Source organism: Manacus candei, unplaced genomic scaffold (assembly GCF_025592945.1).
Source record: "Manacus candei isolate 608988 ecotype Guabito, Panama unplaced genomic scaffold, ASM2559294v1 h1tg000067l, whole genome shotgun sequence".
In the NCBI taxonomy this organism is placed as follows: Eukaryota; Metazoa; Chordata; class Aves; order Passeriformes; family Pipridae; genus Manacus; species Manacus candei.
This window is the reverse complement of record NW_026138115.1, coordinates 10854193-10876666: the sequence shown is the minus strand read 5'-3', so window position 1 is coordinate 10876666 and position 22474 is coordinate 10854193. Positions and strand designations below refer to the sequence as shown.

Sequence of the window (22474 nt, the reverse complement as noted above, 5' to 3'; positions counted from 1 at the left end):
CCCAGACAGAGTCAGCTGTCCCCTTGGGGTGCTTGAAATGCTGGAATTCACCAGCTGTTTTCTTTGGACACTGGTGTGTTGTATCTGGACAGAAACTGAGTTGTGCTGTTGGACCAGGCTCATCCACCAGTCTGCTGTGCCAAGAAAACTTTGCCCACTACTAGGACATCTGTCTGCTTTATAAACAGCAGGTTTGTTTGCTCTGGTCTGTGGCCCTCTGGAAGAGAGAAGGAAGGTGCTCAGCCAAGGTCACGGGGAGAGCTGGGGGAGGGCAACTTCCCAGGCTCCAACCTGATGGCTTCATCTCTGTCTCTTCCTTCTGCAGGTCCCCACTGGCTTTGAGCAGGGGAATAGAAAACACAGCATAAAATCCCAGCTCCTGAGGCAAGTGACAGGCCTCAAGCAAGGAGCTGTCTTACAGGTCAGAGAGAGAGTACTCTGAATAACGTATGCTGTGCACAGTGCCCATGAGATACTAAACACATGATGGCTGCACACAGGACCTGGGGCTGCTTTCACAGAGACTCAGCTGCGGAGCAGTTCCTGGGAGCAGCCAGCAGCTTTGAACCCTTCCGGGATGTCGCTGTCCAGTTTAGAAATGATTTTGTAAATAGGTTTCTTCCAGGAGGGGTCGGCGTCCTTGCCCGCCCTGACAGCACTGAAGAACTCCTGCAGCGTCAGACTGGCCACCTCCAGGAACCGCCCTGGCACCTGCAGCAAGATGGGCATCAGCCCATGGCACCACCATGTTCCTGGCTCCTCCTTACCCCTGCAAACCCCACCATCCCTATCCCCCAACTGCCCCTCCTCACCTCGAAGTCGTTCCCCTTGTTATAGTGCATGTTAAGGGCACGGAAAAGCTCTGAGTCGCGGGAGACCTGGAGGGTGCAAGCATCTGCAACACCCTCTAGCAGGGCCTGTCGGGCAAACTTCTCCACCTGGATGTAGTAAAACTCACGGAAGTTGCTGAACCACTTGATGAGCTGGGAGGTGATGCAGCGGCTGAACTGCCAGGGAGAGAAGGAGGATGAGTTATGTCAGCTTGGAACCTCCCTACGCATGAGCCCCCACAAACCCCGCTACACAATTCTGGCCTGGCCCAAACCCAGCCTTGCCTCAGGCCTGCCAAAACACCAGCTGGGACAATGACACAGGGGTGTCCACAGTGCTCTCCCCACCGAGATTTGGATCTCACCTGCCCTGAAGTGGAAAGACACATTCATGATATGCTTTAATCCCAACACCTCAATTGCACAGAGTGAAGACTTGGCAACCCAGTTCTGCCACAGCCCTGAGCACCTGCTCCAGGGCAGCCCATGCTGAAATGGGTGCTGTCCCCTGGCTCCTGCCAGCAAGGCAGGGAAACACAAGAGTAGCCCCTTCCTCATGGTTGCCCAGTGAGGCAGGCTAAGTGCCACACTGCATGGGGGCATCATCCCAGGGTACTGCCATTTTACCTGCACATCAAGGAAGTAGGTCTTCAGCAGAGTGGAGCTGGGGTAGCGAGTGAAGAAAAACATCAGCTTGGCCTTCTTCAGGTGGCCAGGGGTCAGCGCCTCCTGCATCTGCCTTGGGGTCAAGGAAAACCTGCACGCAGCAGCCCCCCAGCTCAGCGTGTCCCTGAGCACCAGCCCTGACACACACATACCCAGTGCCCATGACAACTCCTCCCCACAACCTGGCAGCAGGGCACAGGGGGTTCATTTCTGGCTGGGCAGCCACTGGATTTCCCCTTCAGCATCCCTGAAGAAGCTAATGGTCCCCTGGCACTGTACAGGCTAATGGGAACAGGGATTTTCATGAGACACCTGTTCATAGCATAGGATTACAGGACCACTAGTATGGACTAAGAACATGCTTGGGAGCTCCTGACCCACAGCTATGCTACAGCATCTAACCAACCCTGAGGACCAGCAGTGCCCCGGAATGGCTTAGGACCTCCTTCTTGCTCACACCCTTTTAGCCCCCTGTGGAGCAGCAGGGACCCTGGCCTTGCACAGACCGGCAGGGGCTGTGCCAAGCTGTGGCTCCAAAGGACAAGGGAACCACATTCTCCAGGGACCTCTCTAGCTGCCCCTAAAGGATATCTGAGTTGAGGCAAAGGGTGCTCCATCCATTGCAGCTGGCAGGTCGCTGTGGCCATCCCTGCCAGCTGGCAGCAGTGCCAGACTCTCCATGTTGGCAGGGCTCAGGGGCAGAGGATGGTGCTGCTGCTGTCTCACGACCGATGACCTCAGTTTGACGGTTCCCCAGTGTAAGCTGAGGGGCTCTGGAGGACACCTCTCCAGAGCAGATGGGCTCCCACGAGAGTCGGTGCCCCAGAGGCTGTGCTGGCCATAGTCCAACAGCTGGCTCAACAGCTGGCTGTCCTGGACAGGGGTGACCGGGCCCAGTGAATAACCCATGCTGGGTATCTGAGAGGATTTTCTGATGCCCTTTGAACTGAAGGAGCCAGCATGAGAGCCCGGGCTCTTCTCCAAAGTTCCTGGCAGGACTTTAGCCTGAGCTGAGCCCAGTGAGCCTGGTGCATTCATGGGAGATGGCTTAGCAAGGGGCTTTCTGCATTTCCCACCAGTAAAGTACTCTCTCCTGGCATCTGGCCCCAGCACCAGGCAGCTGTTGTGCTGCTGCTGGAGGTGGCTGGCTGCCTTCGGCCAGACAGTCTTCAGGACAGAGTCTACCACCTGGGACGTTACCCCGGCCAGCTCATGCTTCAGTGCCTGCGAGAGGACCCTCACTGCCATGGGCAGGCCACCTGCATCGCATTTGTCCTCGTCCTCCTCCAGCCCACACACCTCCAGGATGCTCCTCCAGAGAGGTGCTTTGCAGGGGTTGCTGGTGACAGTGGCACTGTCCTTATCCAGTCTGTCTCTAGGCCTTTCAGGAAGTGGCTGCACTTTCTCGGAATCTTCCTGGGTTTGAGCAGCATCCGCAGAGTTGTAGACCTGGTAGAACTTTTCCTGAAGCCGCCTCAGCTGCTGCTCTAAAAAGCAGAGCTGCTCCTTCAGCTGCTGGCAGCCCTTGGCATGGGAGCTGCCACCCATGGGGGCCACTCGTCCAGCCACCCCCAGGCCCTGCTGGGGCACCCTCGGCTTCCTCTTGTTCTCCGGGGGTATCTCACTACCTCTCTCCCTCTCATGCCTAAAAGCTGCCTCCAGGCTGGTGTCAAGTGCCTGAGGGGTTGGTGGGAGGCTTATGCCTTGGATGATGCTCTCCACCCTGGCCCTCTTGGCTCGTAGGTGCTGGTTGGAGAGCTGGTCCCCATCACCAGCACAGGGCATGGGAGCCGAGGCACGGGTCCTGGGGAAAGCCAGGGCTTGTGCTCCTTCTCCAGGAGATGCACCACACTTGTCCTGAGGCAGGGCAACTGCCTGAGAGGAAGGGAAAAGGATGGTGGAATCCAGGCTCCTGCCAAACATTGGGTGGCTGAGGAACTGTGATATGAGGGATGCATTGGAGGAAGGCAAGAGAGAGTCAGTCTGGAAATAGGGCTCCGAATTCAGCCCCTGGCCATGCCCTGAAGTGGCATGGCCTCTGTCCTGCTCAAAGCCAGTCCTGCCATCCATTTTGTCTTCCTCCTGCCTGGAAACTGGAGAGCTGACCTTCAGCTGGTTGGGGATCATTTCCAGTGTCAGACTAGCAGGCTTCCCAGGTGTTAGATGTTTCAGCCTGCTAGCAGTGTGGAACTGGAGAAAGAGCAAGAAACAGGACCTCGTACAGCAGTTCTCCATGCACATGGCCAGATAAAAATTTTTCCTCACAGATTTCTGTGGCATCACTGCTCCCCTGCAAAAACTATTTCACCAGGGAATGACCCAGGCAGAAACCTCCAGGCACTGCAAAACCTATGAGCAGGCTGTTGGATGTCACATCACAGCAGCAATGCCCTGGGCACTGCCACAGTTCCCACCTACCAGCCAGGCATTCATTGTGCCCAGAGTACGTTTTACCTGGTTTGGGCCCCAGATGTGCCTGGCAACACACCACCAGCTGCATCCACACCAGAAGCATTTGAGGAAACTTCCTTCTGGGCTTGTGGACTCAGGTACAAGGGAGGTGAGCACCAGATGGAGCCCTCTGCCACATATGCCTGGGCAAAAGTGGTTTTGGGTGCTCCTGGGTGCTGACAGAGCACAGAACAGCAGCTACATCCCTGGTGAAGGCGTTCACGCCAGGGCATGGTTGCTGCTGGCTTCTGCCAGCCCCTAGCACCCACCAGCAGAGCCACCAGGGCATGGGGATGGGTGGCAGCACTGGGGGGCTGGGCCAGCTCAAACAGGCTGGTGGAAAGGGGCACAGCGAGGGTGAAAGTGTGATGTGACCTGGGTGAAAGTGTGATGTGACCTGCTGCGAGCGGGACCCACTGAGATGTTCAGGCTAACACAGCACAGGGTTCCTAAGTGCTTGGCAAAACAATGAATAAAAGGAATGGGGATAGGGATTATCAAGGAAGAGAAAAACTACTGAGCCAGCAGCCCCGGGCTTAATATAGTCATGCTGACTCCACTCAGGGATCCACCCCCTCCACTCATTCCCTCACTCAGGCAGTTTTTCAAAAGAAGGTGTAAAAGCTCATATCCTGGGCAATTACACAGTAACTGTTCCTCTGGGATACTTCTTTCTCATCCGCATTAATTAGCAGTAGCTTTGCACCACTGAATTAGGACAGCTTGTGTGTTTTCCAGACATCTTTAAAGTCTGAGATTCTTTTGCTATACCCAGAAATGTCTGATCATTTTCAACACCATCAGTCTCCTGTCCCCATGACTGTCTGCTCCGTGGGGAGTCCTCCAGGCAGTGTAGAAAATGGATTTCTTCTCACTGTTTTTTAGCAGGTTGCCTTTCTTCAAACAGCCCTCTATTCCAGGCAGGTGTCTAGGAGAGCTCTACCTTTTTTGGAGCTCTAGTCTTTACAAACCAAGTCTTTTCTGGGTTATCTGACACCACTTGTTGCTCTCCTGTGTTGTCTACCCACCCCTCTTGACCAGTAGGATTTCATTTTCCTAACAGTCTGTTGTGGGGGCTTTCAAACTGCTCAGTTTATCAATGGCTGGTGCAAGGCCAGGCTGCCGGCAGCTCTCAGCATCACACCTGGCCCTGGTGTAACAAGCTTCACCATTGCCTGCAGTTGCCACTTAGCATGCCAGCTGCATCCAAGAAAGTCACACAGCAAACACATTGCAGCCATAGACTCCATCCCCCCTTAAGCCTTTCTGCAAAGGCATGGGCACAAGACAGCCAGTCCTTGTTTTGTGACAGAAACACCTTTTGGCACTTGCTCACAATTCCTCACCTCTAGTGTGTTCAACAGCAAGGTCAGGGAGCTTACCTGTCCCCTGTGCTGAGGCTTCCCAGCCCCAGGAACCCGGGGCAATACACCCCTTGTAAGCAGATCAACGCAGAGCTAGCAAGGAGCTCTCCACTTGCTTAAGGTTTCCAGCACCACCATCTTTCTGCTGGAGATTTGGAGGGAGGGAGGGAGCAGAGCCTGCGGTCCCAGCTTGTGGCAGCTCGCTGTGGGTGGCCTCATTTCCCCCTCACAGCCTCGCCAGCACCGCAGGGACCAGGAGGTGCTGCCCCAAGCAAACTGCTCCTGCTGATGCAGCCCTTTCCTGGTCAGCTTAGCAGATGCGTGCTTCAGTTCCTACTCTTACTACCAGCCTTCACCAGTGCCACCTTCTGGAACACTAAAAAGCGGCCAAGGCTCCTCTTACCTGAAGAAAAAGACTGAGGAACGAAGTGAAGATGCTTAGAAGAGAAGGCAAGTGTACCCTCTCCAAGACTGGAGCCAACCCACATGGGCTCCCCAGGTGCTCCTCAGTGAGACAGCCGTGCCACCCCTCCAGCACTGCAAATGCCCCCAGAGCCTTCCCCAGCCGCCACATCCCCCTGTCTTCAGCCGGCAGTCCCCAACCCTTGCAGCTCACACCTCTCCGCCCCACTCACCTCGGCTCCAGGGGCACGGGGAGCAGTGTCCCACAGTGTCCTGCAGTGTCCCGCAGGCAGGGGCCGTGGGATGCTGCAGAGCCAGCGCGTCCTCCTGCTGCGCTCAGGTCCTTTAAAGAGGGAGTGGGGAGGCCGGAGGCAGCCAACCAGCTGGGAACGACTTCTGAATATGCAGATGGACATCCAGGAGGTCAGGTCCAGCATCAGGCTCCAGCCACCTTCCCTGTCGCGGCCATTTCCCACACTCGTAGCCCTTGGAGTCAGACAGGCAAGGGCTGCTGCTGAACCGGTGGCTGCCCACGTGGGCAGAGAGCCAGAAGAGCAATTCCTCCCTACAATTTGGCCTGGAAACCCCATCCCGGACCCAGGATGGTAAACCGCTGGTGAGACAGTGCAAATACACCAGACTGACAAGCAATGCCACAGGCAAGGAAGGAGCCAGCCCAGAGCCCAGGTGCTACCCATGTCCCATGGAAAGCGCCCAGGCATTTCCCCACCACGGGGACACAGATGCGTTTTGGCTGAACTGGAGGTCTGTAGTGTAGGACATGGCCAAGAAATGGGACAACACAGGAAGAGCAGCAATACAGGGTCCGTTGTCACAGGGTGCTTTGGAGACAGTGCCACAGCCCGCAGAGCTGGCATCCCTCCCAGCTGAGCACGCCCTAACACCAGCCCCAGGACAAACTATCTGCCCCAGGGGCACGTGTGGTTGTCAGACGCTTAACTTCGTGCAGGAGCTGCAGGTGGGCGGACAAAAGCCGAGCCACATGTGCCACTCCTGGGACTTCACCTGCTTTGCCTTCACATGCTTATTGAGCATGGCAATGTTTAGGGTATTCACTGGATAGAGAGGAGGCTGTGGTTAAAAGCAGTTGACATCAGGTGGTCAAAAAGCAGATCACAGAGAAATCCCTGGCAGAGAGCCTTTCTGGTTCAGTTGCCTTTTATTAAAGCAGTCAGCACATCCTCAAAGCCTCAGGGACTATCCCCTGTTGATTTTTATTCAACTTCTTTCCTTTGGAAATGATCCCATATTTTGAAGGTTGCAGTTCACCATTCATATATTATTAAGCAGTGGATAAATTAAGGATGTGCATAACCCAGACTTGGCTCCTTGAGAGATGCCTGGCTGCAAGACAGCCGTTTATAGCTATCCCAGGCTAATTCTCAGGTTCTGCAAATAGGTTCATTGGGTTTTCTCCCACCAGTGGTTCCTCGCCTGGAAGCAGGCAGAAAACAGACACTAGCTGGGGGATTCTCAAATATTTTCAGCATACAGACCACATCTGAGGAACAGGGCTTACTAGTCGACTCATTTGCCAGTTTGCCACAGGAAAATGACTTCATTGCCCATTTCTAACCATGCAACATCCCAGTGGCTGACGCTTGCGGCAATGTCATTCCACATGAGCCCCGTGGTTTGCCATGATGAGCAGGAAAAACACTGGTACAGCTGCCCTCCAGCAATCCAAAGCTGGTTCAATGAAGTGTGTCATGAAACGGCACTCTTTGGTAATACAGAGGATTATTTATCATTACGTATTTATCATATTTATTATTACAAGTACATATATTATGACATGTAATAATATGTATATACACAAATGTATGTGTTTATAGGTATATATGCAATACATACCTATTATATATGTATATTATTATTACATATCTGGTGATACGTAGGAATATTACAATTACACCCCCGTCCCCACCCTGTCCCTGTCCCTGTCCCTGCCCCTCAGCCCTCTTCTCCCTCTGCCCCCCCCCCTCCCGCGATGGTTCCGCCCCTCCGGCCGCGCTCCCCCCGTCCTGCGGCGGTTGGTGCGGCCCCGCGCGCTTCCGTGCCGCGCGGGGCCTGGTTCCGGTGTCCGCCCTGCGGCCCCTCCCGCCGCTGCCGCCGCCGCCGCCGCCGCGATGGTGCCGCTCTGGCGGTCCCGCTGCCTCGGCCGCGCGCTGGGCCGCTCGCTGCGCGCCCTGCGACAGGTACGGCCCGCGGGCAGCGCCTCGGGGAGCGGAGCAGCGAGGGAGGGCGGCGGCTGGGCGGGCGAGGTCGGCGGCGCCAAGGACACCGGGACGCGTCCCCTGCTGCCCGGCGCCGCCGCTCCGGGGCACGGCCCGGCGGGGCACGGGGAGGGGCGGCAGGGCTGCTCTTGCAACGGCCGCGGTGGGCGCCACGCTGTCCCTTCTCAGCGGGTGCCTCTGCCCCGACACCGCCCCGCCCGGCCCGGCCAGGCCCGGCCTGGCGGGAAGGGCGGCGGCACCGGGCAGGGCCTCCGATCGCCGCCGCCCTCGCCCGCCGGCGGCTGCAGCGTCTGGGGCCCCCGCTGTTGGCAGCCCCTGGCCTGCGCTGGCACAGACCCCCCGGCGGGGTCCGCCCGGGGCAGGAGCGGCAACGAACCGGTGTCTGGTTTGGTTTATGATTTCTGTGCTCGGCCTTCAGAGCAGCCACTGAACCGTGGCAAACGGCGGTGACCTGCACTGGCGACACCGCGGGTGGCAGAGCCCGATGGCAGCTTAACCCTGGGGCTGCCCTTGGCCAGCTGGGTCCTGCTGTTCGATGACTCCTGGACACATCTTCCGTTTAAATAGCAAACATGCACAGCCTTTTGTGCACACATGTACGTGCACACCTACAGGAGGAAAAATACCACTTCTCTTCCAGGTGACCAGCTGGAGCCTTAGAGCATGGGACTTGATTTTAGCCATTGTATAAATGTAGGCGAGCAAGTGTTGACAGCTGATTAACTATGTTATGCTTCCCCATAGGGTTGCTCTGTGGTAAATGCTTGTCTTTGGGCTTGACAAATAGATCTGTGTTTATAAACATGTAAAACTGCACTATAAACAACTTATAGCTAACTGTATAGTATAGTTTGTTATACATAGATGTAGATACAAATTGATTATAGTGCAGTTTAAAACAAGCTAACTTAAGTGACATTTTAGCAATATTTGCACTTTGTCGGCTCTCAGTGGTGCTGTGCAATTATACAGAAAAGGGGAGAAGTCAGATGGACTATTCAAAACAGAACTAAGCGGTAAATTGGGAGGTTTTAGCCGAGTGCTAGGAAAGTGAGATACTTTTAGTTAACCTGTTAGTTGTACTGGAAGAGTTGAGTGGTAGTAGTTTGGTTTCCATTTGAGCAGTGATATGGGAAGTAAGTTTTGAGACAGGGATAATACAAGCTCTTTGGAGAAACGGAAAGAAATGCCAGAACTTGGCAAACTTCTGATGGCAAAAGTGAGAACAGTAGACATGTAGAAAATTCAGGAACGGAGGGTTGAATGGGAGAAGAGTAGAGTCAGTGAGGGTGAGGAAGGGTTGACAGTTGGTAAAAGAGAAAAAGGTCCTGAATTCATATATCAAGTAGAAATCATGAATGTGCATCCATAGCCTGTAGCATGTAAGAGTCAGGGCAGGGGCAGGCAGCCGTTGAAGGATGACCTGAAAAAGTCCAGAAAAGAGCTAGTCTGAAAAAGAATGGTTTGATCAGGAGCTGCATTTGGTGCTTTGATAATCAAGTCCTGTTTATCTGGAAAGGTGTTTGTAAAGAACTTTTTCTTCCCTGTTTGATCCTCCTCTCTGCTGGAGGAGTTCTCAGCCTGTTGTCTTAGTAACAGTATCCTTCACCACTTAGCATTGTTATCTCCATCCCACCTTGACATCTGCCCCCCATGCTATATATAATAGTGTTGATATGCATGAAGGCTTTGCAGTGGGGTTTTCGTGTGCAGCAGTGGTTTGTGCTCATCCTTGTTGAACCTGCATTTGCTTTGCTCTGAAAAAGCCATGGCTGGAGAAGTGATTGATGCTCTGCCTGTTGTTGGAGCTGCCCAGCACTGGGCTTCTGTTTTGCCTCTGTTGAAATGAGCTGCACTGTCCTGTTCATCAAAGTTCTTACCTGAACTGGTCCCTGATCTCACTGTTGGTATACAGGCTGTTGCTTTAGCTGATGTATTCCATAATTTATTTCAGTGTGTAGTGACCTACTGGAAGGTGATGGCTCCTTGAAAGGTGTGGCCTGGGACGATGTGTACCAAGGTCACTTTGGCATAATAGCAGTTGTAAAAACAATTCTGAGAAGTCTTGTGAAACGAGGGGGAAAAATTAATCACTTGATACGTGAGTCACTAGCTAATTAGAGTAAGATTTCTTTCTTCAAGCGAAGGCTGTCTTTTTAAAATGACCCAAAGTGCTAATGCCAGGTAGCAAAACCAAAATGTTCCCATTTTCACTGAAAAGCTCCAAAAGCAGGCAGATTTAGCCAGGTGATACCAGAACAGATGCAATCACAGTGATTCCTTCATGGAAAAAGGGAAGAGGAACAGCTCTATCAGGCATCTCCTGGAGCTGCATGTCATCTCTGAGGTACCATAGTTAAAAGGCAGGCACACGGCAGTTAGGCAGAATGCAAGCCAGAGAAATCTCAGGGTTTTTCATTAGTGGTTTCCTCCTCACATTAAGCTCTTTCCCTCATTTCTTAACCTAGAAAATAGAAGGATAGAGTGGAACCAATTTTTTTCCTTCATTTTGCGACAGTTGTGAAACACAGACTTGGCGCCTTGGGAAGAGAGCTGCAGATGTGTTTTCTCACAGTGATTTGTTTTTAGGACAGTCCTTCTGAACTTTTTTTTTTTGTTTTAACTTCACAGTAAACTGGTCCTGAGCAAATAAAATTGTCTGGTTTTGCTTTATTCTGAGGCTGTTCCTTTCTTAACAATTTATTTTTTTAGCATGCTAGGAATGCCCTTAACCACTTTTTTAATAAAGCACCCAGAAAACATTAGTGGGCAGAGGGGAACTTAGGTCACATGGTATTCTATTTGGGACACTCCGGAAAGTGGGAAGAATTTGATCAACACAGGAACTACCATATGTGCTGAGGATTGTGGCGCTTTAGATAGCTGACCCAGTGGAGTTCAGTTGAAGTTTGTCTTACTGATCTTGGCTTAGGCCTGGCTCTACACAAACCAGATCTGAGTTAGCAGGGGCCAGTGCTGCACCAAGATTAAGCATCGTAGCATTCAAGATGACTCTGCAAAGTCTGCACGGTGCTTCTTGCTTTCCCTCCCCAGGTAGACTTGGGGCAGGGGCTCCAGTGAGCCCTGACAGAAGCTGATTTTGCAGGACCGTTGTTCCAGGATCATTGATCTCTGCAGTGGACCAGAAGGCAGAGTAGCTGCATGGTGCTGTGCTGGACCTTAGGAACAAGTCGGCCTGGTTGCCTGCATCCTTGGCACAGCTAATCATAACCCTTTTGAAATGCCCATCTATCACTGAGTTGACTCTGTGTGAATATCCAAGAAACCAAATCCATTGATAAGCTTGGATAATTAAACTGCCAATGGGTCAATTCCAGGCCTGTTAGTAGTTTTGATATGAACTATACACTAAATATATTTTTTTATGTTACAGCACTCAGTCCTGTAGATGGTGTGCCAAGCTTAAGTCTCTATGTTGTCTTACCACCCAGCTCCCCAAATTATTCTGATATGTAAGATCAGTTATATCCTGTCCTGCTTGCTCTGCTGAAGCTGAAATCAGGGCTTATATGCAGACTTCAGATATTGAAGGTGTGAAGGAAATCTGACTTTTTCCTCTTTCCTTAGCTGGAGGATAAGGGTGCTTTGAGCTCTTGAGTATCTGACTTGTTCTAAACCAGTCAACTGCATTTTAGTCACTGTGATATTTTCCTGTTGCTTTTAATGAGTTCTTAGGTTCTCCAGACATTGAGGTTTGATATGAGAAATGTATAATAACAATAGGGAAAGTAACTGGAATATCTTTGAAATGTCTTTTGAGGGCTGTTATGGTGAGCTAGGAGTGCAGTCAATGATTATGTGGGTATGCAGTGAAACATCAAAAGGAGGTGGAATTCCTGTCTTACTGATAGTGGTAGAAATTTTACCATTGAGAGCAATTCTGGCCTTCTGGAGTTCAGAGGCTCTATAACTTTAGAACAAATTTTGAAAAACCCTAGATGCTGCATTTGTGACTGTAGGAGTAAACATGGGATGTTTTTTCGTCATATCCAGTAGCTACCCTTGACCTTTTCATTCATAGCAAATTTTATTAGAAATCTGTTCCTTCTTGAAGAGGAAAGTGTGCCTGAGAAGGTCAAAACAGCTGAAGCCACAGCTGAAAACCAAAAGCATCAAATTTAACATCACTGTCACCAGAAAGCACCCTCGAAGGAGTCAAACCAAAGAGAAGGGTATAGGTACTCTCACCATCTCCTTCTCTAGCACACTGTGGGAAAGTAGCATGCCTGCAGACTGGAGCATGGGAATGGTGGGTCCTGTGTCTGATTCAAATCTCATGGAAAAACCAAAGTCCTCCTGGGATGGGTCTGTCTTCTTGTAACACTGATAGATCCTTTTCTCTCTTGCAGGGGAACTGTACTCTGGCAAGATGCTCTCTCTCTGGTGAGTCTAATGCTTTTATTTACAAACTACCTAGAAAGAACAGAGCTGATGATGGAGGTTGGTAATAGGTTTTATTGGGGTTTATTTCAATCAGTCATGTAATGAAGAAACAGTGAAATGAGCTAAGTTTCTGAGTGCCTCCCTTGCATCATGTACATGCTGCCCGATCCCTTTGGCTCTGGTGAAGATTCCAACAGCACAGCACAGGGTATTTCAAGCACTGCAGTGCTTGAAGCATGTGCTGTTGCAGAGCCCTAGGTCTCTGATAAACTCCCTTGGAAATGATAGATGAATATTGTGACGTATCAAATCTGGTTCACCTGTGAACTCTACTTTGGTGCCTAAACTGTTTTTCCTTAGAGCTCTGTTTCTTCTAGCTGTACTGTGTTTATATAGCATTACATCACTCACTTCTGATTCCACTTTGAGAAACCAGTTAAATCTGCTTACCTTTTTTTGTTTCTAGAGTTCCAGTTCAGCTCTTTAGTAGGAGATGGTATAAAAATCATATTGCTTTTTAAAAAAAAAAAATGGGGAAATGGTTCTTCCTTCTGGCATTGTGCAATTGAGGTAATTATACTCTCCAGTTACTACTCTGACTCTCTTTAAGATCAGTCTGGAAAATTGCCCAGTGCCCTATAAGAGACAAAGGACAGGAGTTCAGTTCATAATAAAAATTGCAGTGTCAGGGCACGTGAGCAGTGTGGGAAGGGGACAGTGGGGTATGTGAAACTGAGAAGCTATGCAAGTACTGTTTTGAGTTTTGGAAAATAAATTCTCTGGAAAGGGGGTGGACAGAGAAGAGGAATGATGGTAGCTGGCTACTCTACCCTACACCGTTTTCATTCTTTCTTCCTCCTTACCTGTCCATGCGACTGTGAGGCTTCCTGGGAGGTGCCTCTTAGGGGGCTGCTTCGCTCCTGCCCTTTGTACTCAGCAGTCCTGGACGTGTTCCTCATGACTGTTTCCTGGTTTCCTTCTGAGTGAGGTGGCTGCTGCTTAGTTTGCCCTTTTCAAAGTTATCCTTATTAGCTTTGAGATCAAGATATAACTGTTTTTCCCATCCCTGTAAATCTAGATGAAGACAAGACCACTGTTCCTGGCAAGCTCCGGGCAGGTTTGATGGCACCGAGGTGTCTCTGCATGGCTATTAGTCCCAAGCTTCTTTCAGGGTGGACACTGGTGTCCTCTGCATTCTTTTACCTGACAGGGACATTTAAGGGCTGGATAACTTTCCTGTGGGGTAACTCCTTTCTCATTCACAGGTGTGGCTGGGAGCCAGGGATTGGCTTACACAAACAGCAGGAAGCTTCTGTAAGTATCCCCAGGAAAGCTGTAATGTGGAGAGACTGGGGCTGCTCTAGCTGTGAAAAGATTTGGGGGCTGAGAAACAGAATGTGGTTGGCTGTCATGAAATCCTTTTGCACATCTTAGGAGCGTGGAGATAGCCCTAACCAAATCTAGGTTTTGCAGGTCAGGAACTGAAAAGAAGCTTTGTCTGAAACCGGATACCAAGGGCAGGGAAGGGACAGGAATCAGGAAACTGGTGACTAGAGGTGTTTGCTCTATGATGGTCTTCTGATCGGTTTTCTGTCAGAAGAAATGGGGTCATTTACAGAGCTCTTGTTCCTATGACAGGGTTTGCATTGCTAAGGTGGTCTTGTAAAAATGTATTTGAGTAAATAATCATAAGAGCACATGCATAAAAGCCTGAAGTACTGGTCTGTTTGTATGAAGTAGCCTGTGCTAGAGGAAATGCTAAAGCATGTTTGTTTCAGCTTTCCAAATGTGATGTCAGTAGATATAAAAATCATGCTTTGGAATGCTTGGAATTTCCAGCTCCCTGTGAAGAAACATGGTGGAGAGAAATATCTGTCTCTTGGATGTGTTGCCATAGGCAATTTATGGTGCTTTTCCTTTTTTTTTTTTTCTTTGAGCAATCTAACAGCTTCTGTAGAGATGACAGTCCTAATCTGGAGGTAAAAAAATGGTAACTGCACTAGTCTTGTACATAGGGTGGGCTGTCTGGTCACCCTTTAATCAGTGTTTAAACCACAGGGGTTCCGTTGAGTTGTCTGCCTAAATTAAAATTCCATGCGTGTCAGTTCTTACTGAGTTTCTGAGAGCACTAGTGATGGTAGGATGTGATGTTTTCTTTCTTACTGGATTGTTGCAGCTTGAGCAGTAAGTAGGAGTCCCTTAGAAAAAATATGTTGGAACAGACAAGCAGCCTTTCACATCAGTTAAGCAAATGTAAATTCTTTACTTGAGCTTGGTGCTAGCATCCTGCATAGGAACATACTTCTGTGTTCATACCTTTCTCTCTTCCTGCAGAGTAAATAGCTCCAGTGTCTTCACTGTCCGGTACTTCAGAACCACTGCAGTACGTAGTAAGTAAAAAGTCAGGAGTTAGCAGTATGCTTCTTTTGGTACCTCTTGCTGTCTTGACAACAGCTGAAGCTACCTTCCATCCTTGGTCATGGCTCACTGCTGTTCTGCCTTCGTGGACAGCAGAGGGTTTATGTCCCTGGGGCCGTAAGGATTTTGTCTGGCATTCCTGTCACAGTGTGACTTTCAGTCAAATGGAAATTTCTCTGCTGTTTAAATGTTAATCAGTGTTGAAGCAAAGAGAAGGCCAGCAATTGATGTCTGATGACCTACCCCCTTTAGCAGAATTGTGATGACAAGAACGAAGCAATGCCATAAGTTTTGAGCTCTGAATGCATTCAGATCTATCTGTCTCTCTCACAGGGGATGACGTGGTTACAGTGAACACACCAGCCTTTGCAGAGTCAGTCACAGAAGGAGATGTCAGGTGGGAGAAAGGTAAGCACTTGCCTCTTCCCTGAAATTCTCAGCACCATTGCTGCTGCATTGGACAGCTCAGGGATGCATTGTAGTTCATTGGTTGACAGCCTGCTGTGTGCCTTTTGGTCTGTGACAAATGGGGCAGTTAATTGCAGTTCTCCTAAGGGATAAGGATTGCAGTTATTGCCTTGTCACTCCTAGTCATGGGTGATGTTGGGTGAAGGGAGATGTCTAAGCTGGAATCAGACTCTTATCTGTGCAGTGGATTGATTGTTTGAGCTAGTCTTTTCTTTAGAAGTTGTGGAGAGCTGAGGTGAAAAAATTCTGGGTTAGTGTGGGACACTGCTGTGGGTAAAGAGGGGAGGCCAGAGCACACCTCCCTCCTCACAGTGGTCTTCATATCTATTATTCAGCTGTTGGAGACACAGTGGCGGAAGATGAAGTGGTGTGTGAGATTGAAACAGACAAGGTAGGAGTTTTCTGGACCAAAACTTTTTCTAGTTCTGTAGCAGATACCCTGTACGGTTCCTCTCCTGCTAAGAGCTCCTACAGCCTGCAGGCCCTGACTGTGTCTCCTGCTCCCTTTATGGAGAAAAGCTTTTCTCATCAACTATGAGAACTGGCTGTTCCTTGAGTGAGAATTCTTTAATAATTCTTCCTTACTCATACATTTGATTAATTATCGGTGGTGCTGATGTTTGTTGGAGGTGCATTTCCACTTCTCCTTCCAATTCCAAGAGTGCTCTAAGCTTTGAAACCTGTTTGTGCTTAAACAAAGAAGAAATCTGCAAGCCATAGGTTGTCTTCAAATTGTTTTAAATTTAGGCTTTAAATTTACCCACCCCTTAAAGGACTGTTAAGCTTTGAAGTTCTTGCTAAATTCTCTGCCAAGTTCTGCTTTCAGTGTTGCTGTCAGGAAGATTCTGGCAGCAGGTCAGTTCTTGACTTTACCCTGGAGATCAGGCTATATGTTGCACTGCCAGCATCTCCTGGAACTTCATTGGCACAAAATCTTGGCGGAGAGTGTGAAAACTGGTGCAAATGGTGTGAGACATAGCTGCTCTCTGTGCCGAGTTAGAATGCGTTTCTGCAGATATTGGCATCTTCTCTTGGGCACTTGTTGTCCATCCAATGTTTGGGGGAATTTCACTGATTTTTCTTTTTTCAGACATCAGTGCAAGTTCCAGCCCCAGCAGCTGGTGTGATTGAAGCCCTTCTGGTACCCGATGGTGGCAAAGTGGAAGGAGGGACACCTCTGTTCAAACTCAGGAAAACTGGAGGTAAGTCAGGCATGTGTAACTTGCACAGGCCTTCCTGTTTCCACCAATCTTTTTCTGAAGATGAAAGGAAAGCATTTAGAGGGATCCTGAGAGAGGTTAAATAATTCCTCTGTCTGCCTCTGTAGCTGGAAGAAAATTCTCCTATTCTGTTGTCCATTAGAAAAGCATAATTTTATTCTTCTGAGGGGGGAACTTCTGTTCCCTCAGGAGGAGACTGAGCTCTAAGCTAAAACTAGCTGAGAATTCCCCTAATAAAACTCCCTTCTCTGCCCTCTTCTTTGTAGCATCCAATCTCCTGGACAGTGAGGAGATCAAGGGTATTGATGCGTGAAACTCTTTCACCATGAGTTTCTCTTGTGGTGACTGTTGTCAGTTCAGTAGTGCTGAGAACATAAAGGCACTCTGCTGGAGGGTTAACTTTTATCAGATTGGTTCTGCTGGAGGGTTAACTTTTGTCAGGTTGGTTGGACTCTCAGATCCCTGGCACTGGAAGCTGTTGCATTTACCATGGTTCTTCCTTGTCTTTCAGCTGCTCCTGCCAAGGCTAAACCAGCAGCAGCCCCTCCTCCTCCTTCAGCCCCTGAACCTGTAGCTGCAGCTGCTCCTCCCCCTCCCCCTCCTGCAGCACCAATTCCCACAACAATGCCACCAGTGCCGCCTGTGTCAACTCAGCCCATTGACAGCAAACCAGGTGAGGCAACAGCTGATCGTTCCTGTTCTCAAGCCTGTCTTCTTTGTGGAGAGCATGTAAGATTAAAGACTGCAAACAGTCTGGCATTTATGGTGAAGGCCTCCTGCATTATTCCCCTGCATGCTCCAGTATGGAGAGCTCAGCTATGCTCATGGAACTGTCCAAGCCCCGTGCAAAGCTGCTCCTGCGCTGCGTTGCTTAAGCAAGGAGCTCGAACGTGCTTTCTACCTCAGAGCTTTTCTACATGACTTCCCTTTATGACTGATGTTTTTTTTCCCCTCAGTGTCTGCGGTGAAGCCGGCTGCAGCCCCAGCAGCAGCCCCTCCTGGGGAGGCAGCGCCCACCAAAGGTGTCAGATCAGAGCATAGGGTAAGCTGTGGGAATGGGATCTTGCCAGCGCTTCTGTTGCTGGGTGATAATCTGTTCTGGCATAAGCCTTGAGCTTTCCGGATGTGTTCATATCTACCTGTACACACACTGAGTGTGACAGATGGGGAAATTCTCTGCATGAGGAACAGGTGGGGTGGAGGAAGAGCCAGGACCAATCCAACACAGGTCTTTTCTAGGCAAAAGTCTTGTCTTGAGCTCTGCTGACTGAGGACAGAAGGACTTGATGTGATCTGCTTGGTCTGTCCACAAGCCCTCAGCAAAGGGCTGAGGCTGCTGCAGCTGCCTTGTGCATTCTTAAGAGAACATGGCTGAGCAACCTGCTTTTTAGCAGTCTTGCTCTTCTCACATTAGCCATATGCTGAAAAGCTAGGCATGCTTGGAGGTCCCAAGGAACACAGAATACAGTGATGCATTTCAGCACTGCTTTTCAAGTGAACTGTGTGTTGACCTGAGCAGTGAAATCAACTCCTCAGCCCATCGTGCTCCTCAGGGAGACCTGGAGTGAAAACCTTGGTCCTAGGCATCTATTAATAGTCAGCTAGATGGCAAGGGAAGGACCTTTTGAGTTTCTTGTGTATTTTGCCCCTTGGATGAACTTGAGGCAGCTTCTGCTTATACCTTTTTAATTTTCAGGTGAAAATGAATAGGATGCGCCAGCGTATTGCTCAGCGGCTGAAAGAGGCTCAGAATACTTGTGCCATGCTGACCACTTTCAATGAGATCGATATGAGGTGAGGAGCAGACCTTTTTTTCCCTTTATGAGTAGAAACAGATGAAGGCAGTGAAAACCTTGCTGATTCTCTTTGGAGAGATTGGCAACATGTCTTTTGGGACCTCTCTCCCGGGTGTGTACCACAGTCTGCACAGCTTCTTTGGGGCCATGTTAGTGTTGCAGTATGAGGAGTACTTATCTTCCTATTATTCCTCAGGAGTCATCTGCTGCTTGTAAAAGGGGTAGTCTGCTTCCTCTTCTGTGTGCTTGTTGGTGGGGCACTGGTAAATGTTAAGCAGAAGACCAGGAGGGACTAGTATAATGGCTGTTAGAAGACAGCAAGATGTAGCATCTGCTTTCTGCCACCCCACCAGGTTATTGCTTTTGGAGGTATTTAATTCCCAGTGAGGTGGTTCTCCAGGGTTCATCAGCCTTTTGGGTGAGCATTGCATAGGTCCGAGGTCTCTGCTGTGAGATGGTACAGCTTTCCCAAGACAAACTAGCATGCTTCCCCATCCCCTCCAAGCAGGTGGGGGTCTCCTGACTCAAGTGCTTGCGTGGACTGAACGCACTAATGGCTTTGGAGGGTGGGCAGCTTGTGTTACAGTGCATTAAGGGGAAATTGTGCCCAAATCAAATTGCCTTGTGTAATCCTATTCTGCTCCTTAAGACAAAACATGTAAATATTTGGGTCTCAGAACAATAAGGCTGGCAAAATAGTCTTGATTAGAGGGAAGTGCTGCAGCTTTATCTCCTCTCAGAGGCTCATTGAGGTGTCGCTTTACGCCAGCATAGGGCTCTCATTGCATCTCATAATCTAGTTTGGATAGATTGCTGGGAGGCTGACTTGTGAGGACCTGTGCTGGGGCCTCCTACTTCCCATGGGAGTCAGTGTCTGAAAGGAGGAGGCCATAATGAGACAGTTTCATAGCAAATCACCTCCTCATTGCTGCAGTCATGCACTTGTGTCTTGGGAGGCACTAATGTCTTTGGGCAGTAATCCTAGCTCTAAACAAGGTTAGGCGCAGGAAAACAAACACTGAACCATGGAGAACCATGCTCCTTGCTGAAACTGTCTCTTCAAAGACTCAAGGTGTCTGAAGAGAGGAGGGATGGACCATGCAATTCCACAGCGTCTGGTGTTAGCCTGGAATAGGCAGAGCTTGTAGCCACAGCTTGGTTGACTTTTTGTAAATGGCCTCAATTTTGATAAATAGACACAGTGGGAAAACGTGATTAGTCTGATTGAGAGCTGTGATTGGGCTGGCACCTACTACCATAGCACCAGGGAAGATTTCTTTCATATTCACTCAACTCCCAGAGTCAACTCAGAGAGTTAGATACAGAAGTGGTGTTGTGCTGGATGGTACTGGACTTGCAGAGTGATTGAGGTCTTTTCCTTTGTGCATCTTTTTTGCTTTTGGCATTTCCTGTTTTTTCACCCTTCTGTGTCAGCCCAGCCACACCTGCAGTTGCTGTCTGTGATGGGTACGAGCACTCCTACCTGGAGAATCAGTGGCAACATCAAGCCTAAGAAGGAAATGTGCCATGCCCCATCATGTTTCTGTGCTTGGCAGTGTGAGCCATGCAGGTTAACCTTGTCATGTTGATCCTTTGGCAGGAGCTTTAGAGCCATGTTCAGTACCTATGACATTTGAAGGGTTTTCCAAGCAGTGGTGGTTTCCCACTTGGTGCAGGTTTGCAGTCCCTGGGGCTGGCACTGAAATCTATTACAGAGGGAACAGTGTTTTCTTGGACTCCCTGCTTACCAACATTATCACGCATTTTGCAGCAACATCCGGGAGATGAGAGCTGTACACAAGGATACCTTCCTGAAAAAGCACAACCTGAAGCTAGGTTTCATGTCAGCTTTTGTGAAAGCTGCAGCTTTTGCTCTGCAGGACCAGCCTGTTGTGAATGCAGGTGAGTGGTGACCCTTGCTGGTGAGTTGCATGTTTCACCAGTGAATGTGACGGAGTTGGGGAAAGCAGATGGCCAGGTCCATGGCAGGACTAATAGCTTGGACAAGCAAGTCAAACACACAGGAAAAAGGGAGACAGTCCTGCGTGCTGCAGCTGATTTTAAGTAGATAGAGGACAGCTTGCCAAGGGGGGCTCTTGGCAAGGAAGGGGTGGCCAGGAGCAGGACTGGGGCCATGCGTACGCAGCCCACAGAGGGCAGAGCCTGCTGGTTGGTGTACATGTAGCTGCTGTAGGCACAGTGCAGTTCCTGGGGAGTGTCAGAGGCGCTTGCTGAAATCTAGAGGAGCGGAATAACCAAGGGAAAATAACTGAGGGCTGACCTATGTGGACTGGGTTTCCTCTGTCTATCCTGATGCTTCTCCCACAGGTGCAGGAAGGGCTTATTCTTCTCTGGAATTACATTTAAGCTAGGCATGAGCAAGTTGTTATGATTTTGTGGCTGCTTCTGGCCTGTTGAACCCTTGATCTTGGATACTGCATGTGTAGCCCAACTTTTTTCTCTTTCTAGTGATTGATGACACGACCAAAGAGATTGTGTACAGGGACTATGTGGACATCAGTGTTGCTGTAGCAACTCCTCGGGTAGGTACCTTGGTTGCTTTGTCTCTGCTTCCTGCAGCCTTCGGTCTGGGATTGTCAGATACTTTGAGCCAACTCAGCTTTGCACTGTGCTGCAGCAGAAATTAAGTGATGACACTGATTGCGTAGATGAGACATCTAATACATTGTGGACTGCTGAGATAGCTTTTGAGAGAAGATGGTGGACCAAGAGTGTTCTGCCTCCTTACTAGGAGATGTGGTAACAGGGTCAATACAGATCTCAGTTGTTAATGAGTAGGGCTAAGTTAGGGAAACCCTTTTTTGTCATGGATCCATGAGGGTATAGCATAGATAGTAAAAGCTTTGCATGTCACGTCCTTTGGCTAACACTGCTGTGCTGTTGCACAGAAATGTTCCTCTCCAGGGAGAGTATGGAATGGAGATACAGATGTTAATTAGTGAATTACCTTCTTGATTAGAAGATTCTGTTGTGAGGCAGAGTTTGGACCAGGACTGAAGTTCTGTCACTGCTCCCAAAGTCTAGGGGAGGCCCAACATAAAGGGACTCCACTCTTCTCACAGAGAAAAGAGGTGGCAGCTGAAATCTGTCCAGTGCCTCACCTGCTTTTATGAATGTGGAGCTGGATCCAGACAGACCTGGTTGATTTTATGAGACAGGCTAATGAAGACAAAGATATCCTTTATGGTGTCAGCCCTTGGTGTGTGTCATGCCAGGTTTCCCGTCAGGCTACCAGGGTGCAAGGCAGCTCTTCCCACCACCTGCTGTGCACTGAGGGTAAGGCAGGAACTCTATGGGTCTGCAGCCAGGCTCCTGCCCCATAATAGCTATCTGTGTGTCGCTGCAGTGAATTTGCTATTCATGCACTTTGGTTCTCCACAGGGTCTGGTGGTCCCTGTGGTTAGGAATGTAGAAAACATGAACTTTGCTGACATAGAGCGCGCTATCCACGAGCTGGGGGAGAAGGTAAGGAAAGTTGGAGGTTTTCCTGAAGAGGGTTGGGAGGCATGGGAGGAATTGGGAGTGCTGGATAGGCATGAATTGATTTGGTCTCTCTGTGTTGTCATCTTGGACCTCTAACATACTGAGTTGTGCTGTGGGGAGTGATCCAGTTACATCTGTAGCTGTGCCTGTGCTTTCCAGGACAGCCCTATCTACTTGTTGTCCTTTCAGAAGACCACAAACTATTCATTAGTGGCATGGTGTGTCTTCACCTTTGTCTTTAGAGGCCGAGGCTTAACTGCCCTGGGATAGAAGTCCCTGTGTCTTGTTTCCTGCAAAAACAGGACTTAGAAGAAAAGGCGAGAGAATCCTTCCCTAAAGCCACTAAATGTTCAGCTCTAAAGACAGATGCATTTTCAACTAATTTGTGCTGGGTTTCAGCTGAATAGATCGATAAGCAAAGCTCTTGCAATCAGTATTTATGGAGAGAGTGAACGTCTAAACCCTTTCCTTTGCTCTCTGTGATCTTTGTGGCTTTCTAAGACTTCACTTTTTCTTCTAGGCACGGAAGAATGAACTGGCCATTGAAGACATGGACGGTGGCACTTTCACAATCAGCAATGGAGGGGTTTTTGGGTCACTCTTTGGGACACCTATCATTAACCCACCCCAGTCTGCCATCTTAGGCATGCATGCCATCTTTGACAGGCCTGTGGCTGTGGGAGGCAAGGTAGG

At 49.6% G+C, this 22474-nt stretch overlaps 2 protein-coding genes across 3 annotated transcripts in view; one reads left to right on the top strand and one right to left on the bottom strand.

Moving 5' to 3' along the window:
* DLST (dihydrolipoamide S-succinyltransferase) overlaps window positions 1–22474 on the top strand; it is a 77013-nt gene that overhangs the window by 51872 nt on the left and 2667 nt on the right. The window contains exons 2-15 of one of the 2 annotated variants that reach the window (XM_051806470.1): window positions 7843–7932; window positions 12342–12375; window positions 13641–13689; window positions 14710–14765; window positions 15127–15201; window positions 15597–15652; window positions 16352–16463; window positions 16993–17154; window positions 17438–17523; window positions 18178–18275; window positions 20049–20179; window positions 20747–20820; window positions 21680–21763; window positions 22302–22469. In XM_051806470.1, the coding sequence (XP_051662430.1) occupies window positions 7864–7932; window positions 12342–12375; window positions 13641–13689; window positions 14710–14765; window positions 15127–15201; window positions 15597–15652; window positions 16352–16463; window positions 16993–17154; window positions 17438–17523; window positions 18178–18275; window positions 20049–20179; window positions 20747–20820; window positions 21680–21763; window positions 22302–22469 (1254 nt within the window). In that variant the 5' untranslated portion in view covers window positions 7843–7863. Of the gene's footprint in view, window positions 1–7842; window positions 7933–8389; window positions 8612–12341; window positions 12376–13640; window positions 13690–14709; window positions 14766–15126; window positions 15202–15596; window positions 15653–16351; window positions 16464–16992; window positions 17155–17437; window positions 17524–18177; window positions 18276–20048; window positions 20180–20746; window positions 20821–21679; window positions 21764–22301; window positions 22470–22474 lie in introns of those variants that run through there. The other variant, XM_051806471.1, reaches the window with a different exon arrangement.
* Window positions 526–3623, bottom strand: PROX2 (prospero homeobox 2). The gene is made up of 4 exons (XM_051806753.1): window positions 2072–3623; window positions 1458–1678; window positions 813–1007; window positions 526–711 (listed from the first exon to the last, which is right to left on the bottom strand). The coding sequence occupies exons 1-4, from the start codon at window positions 3621–3623 to the stop codon at window positions 526–528; spliced, it is 2154 nt and encodes a 717-aa protein (XP_051662713.1).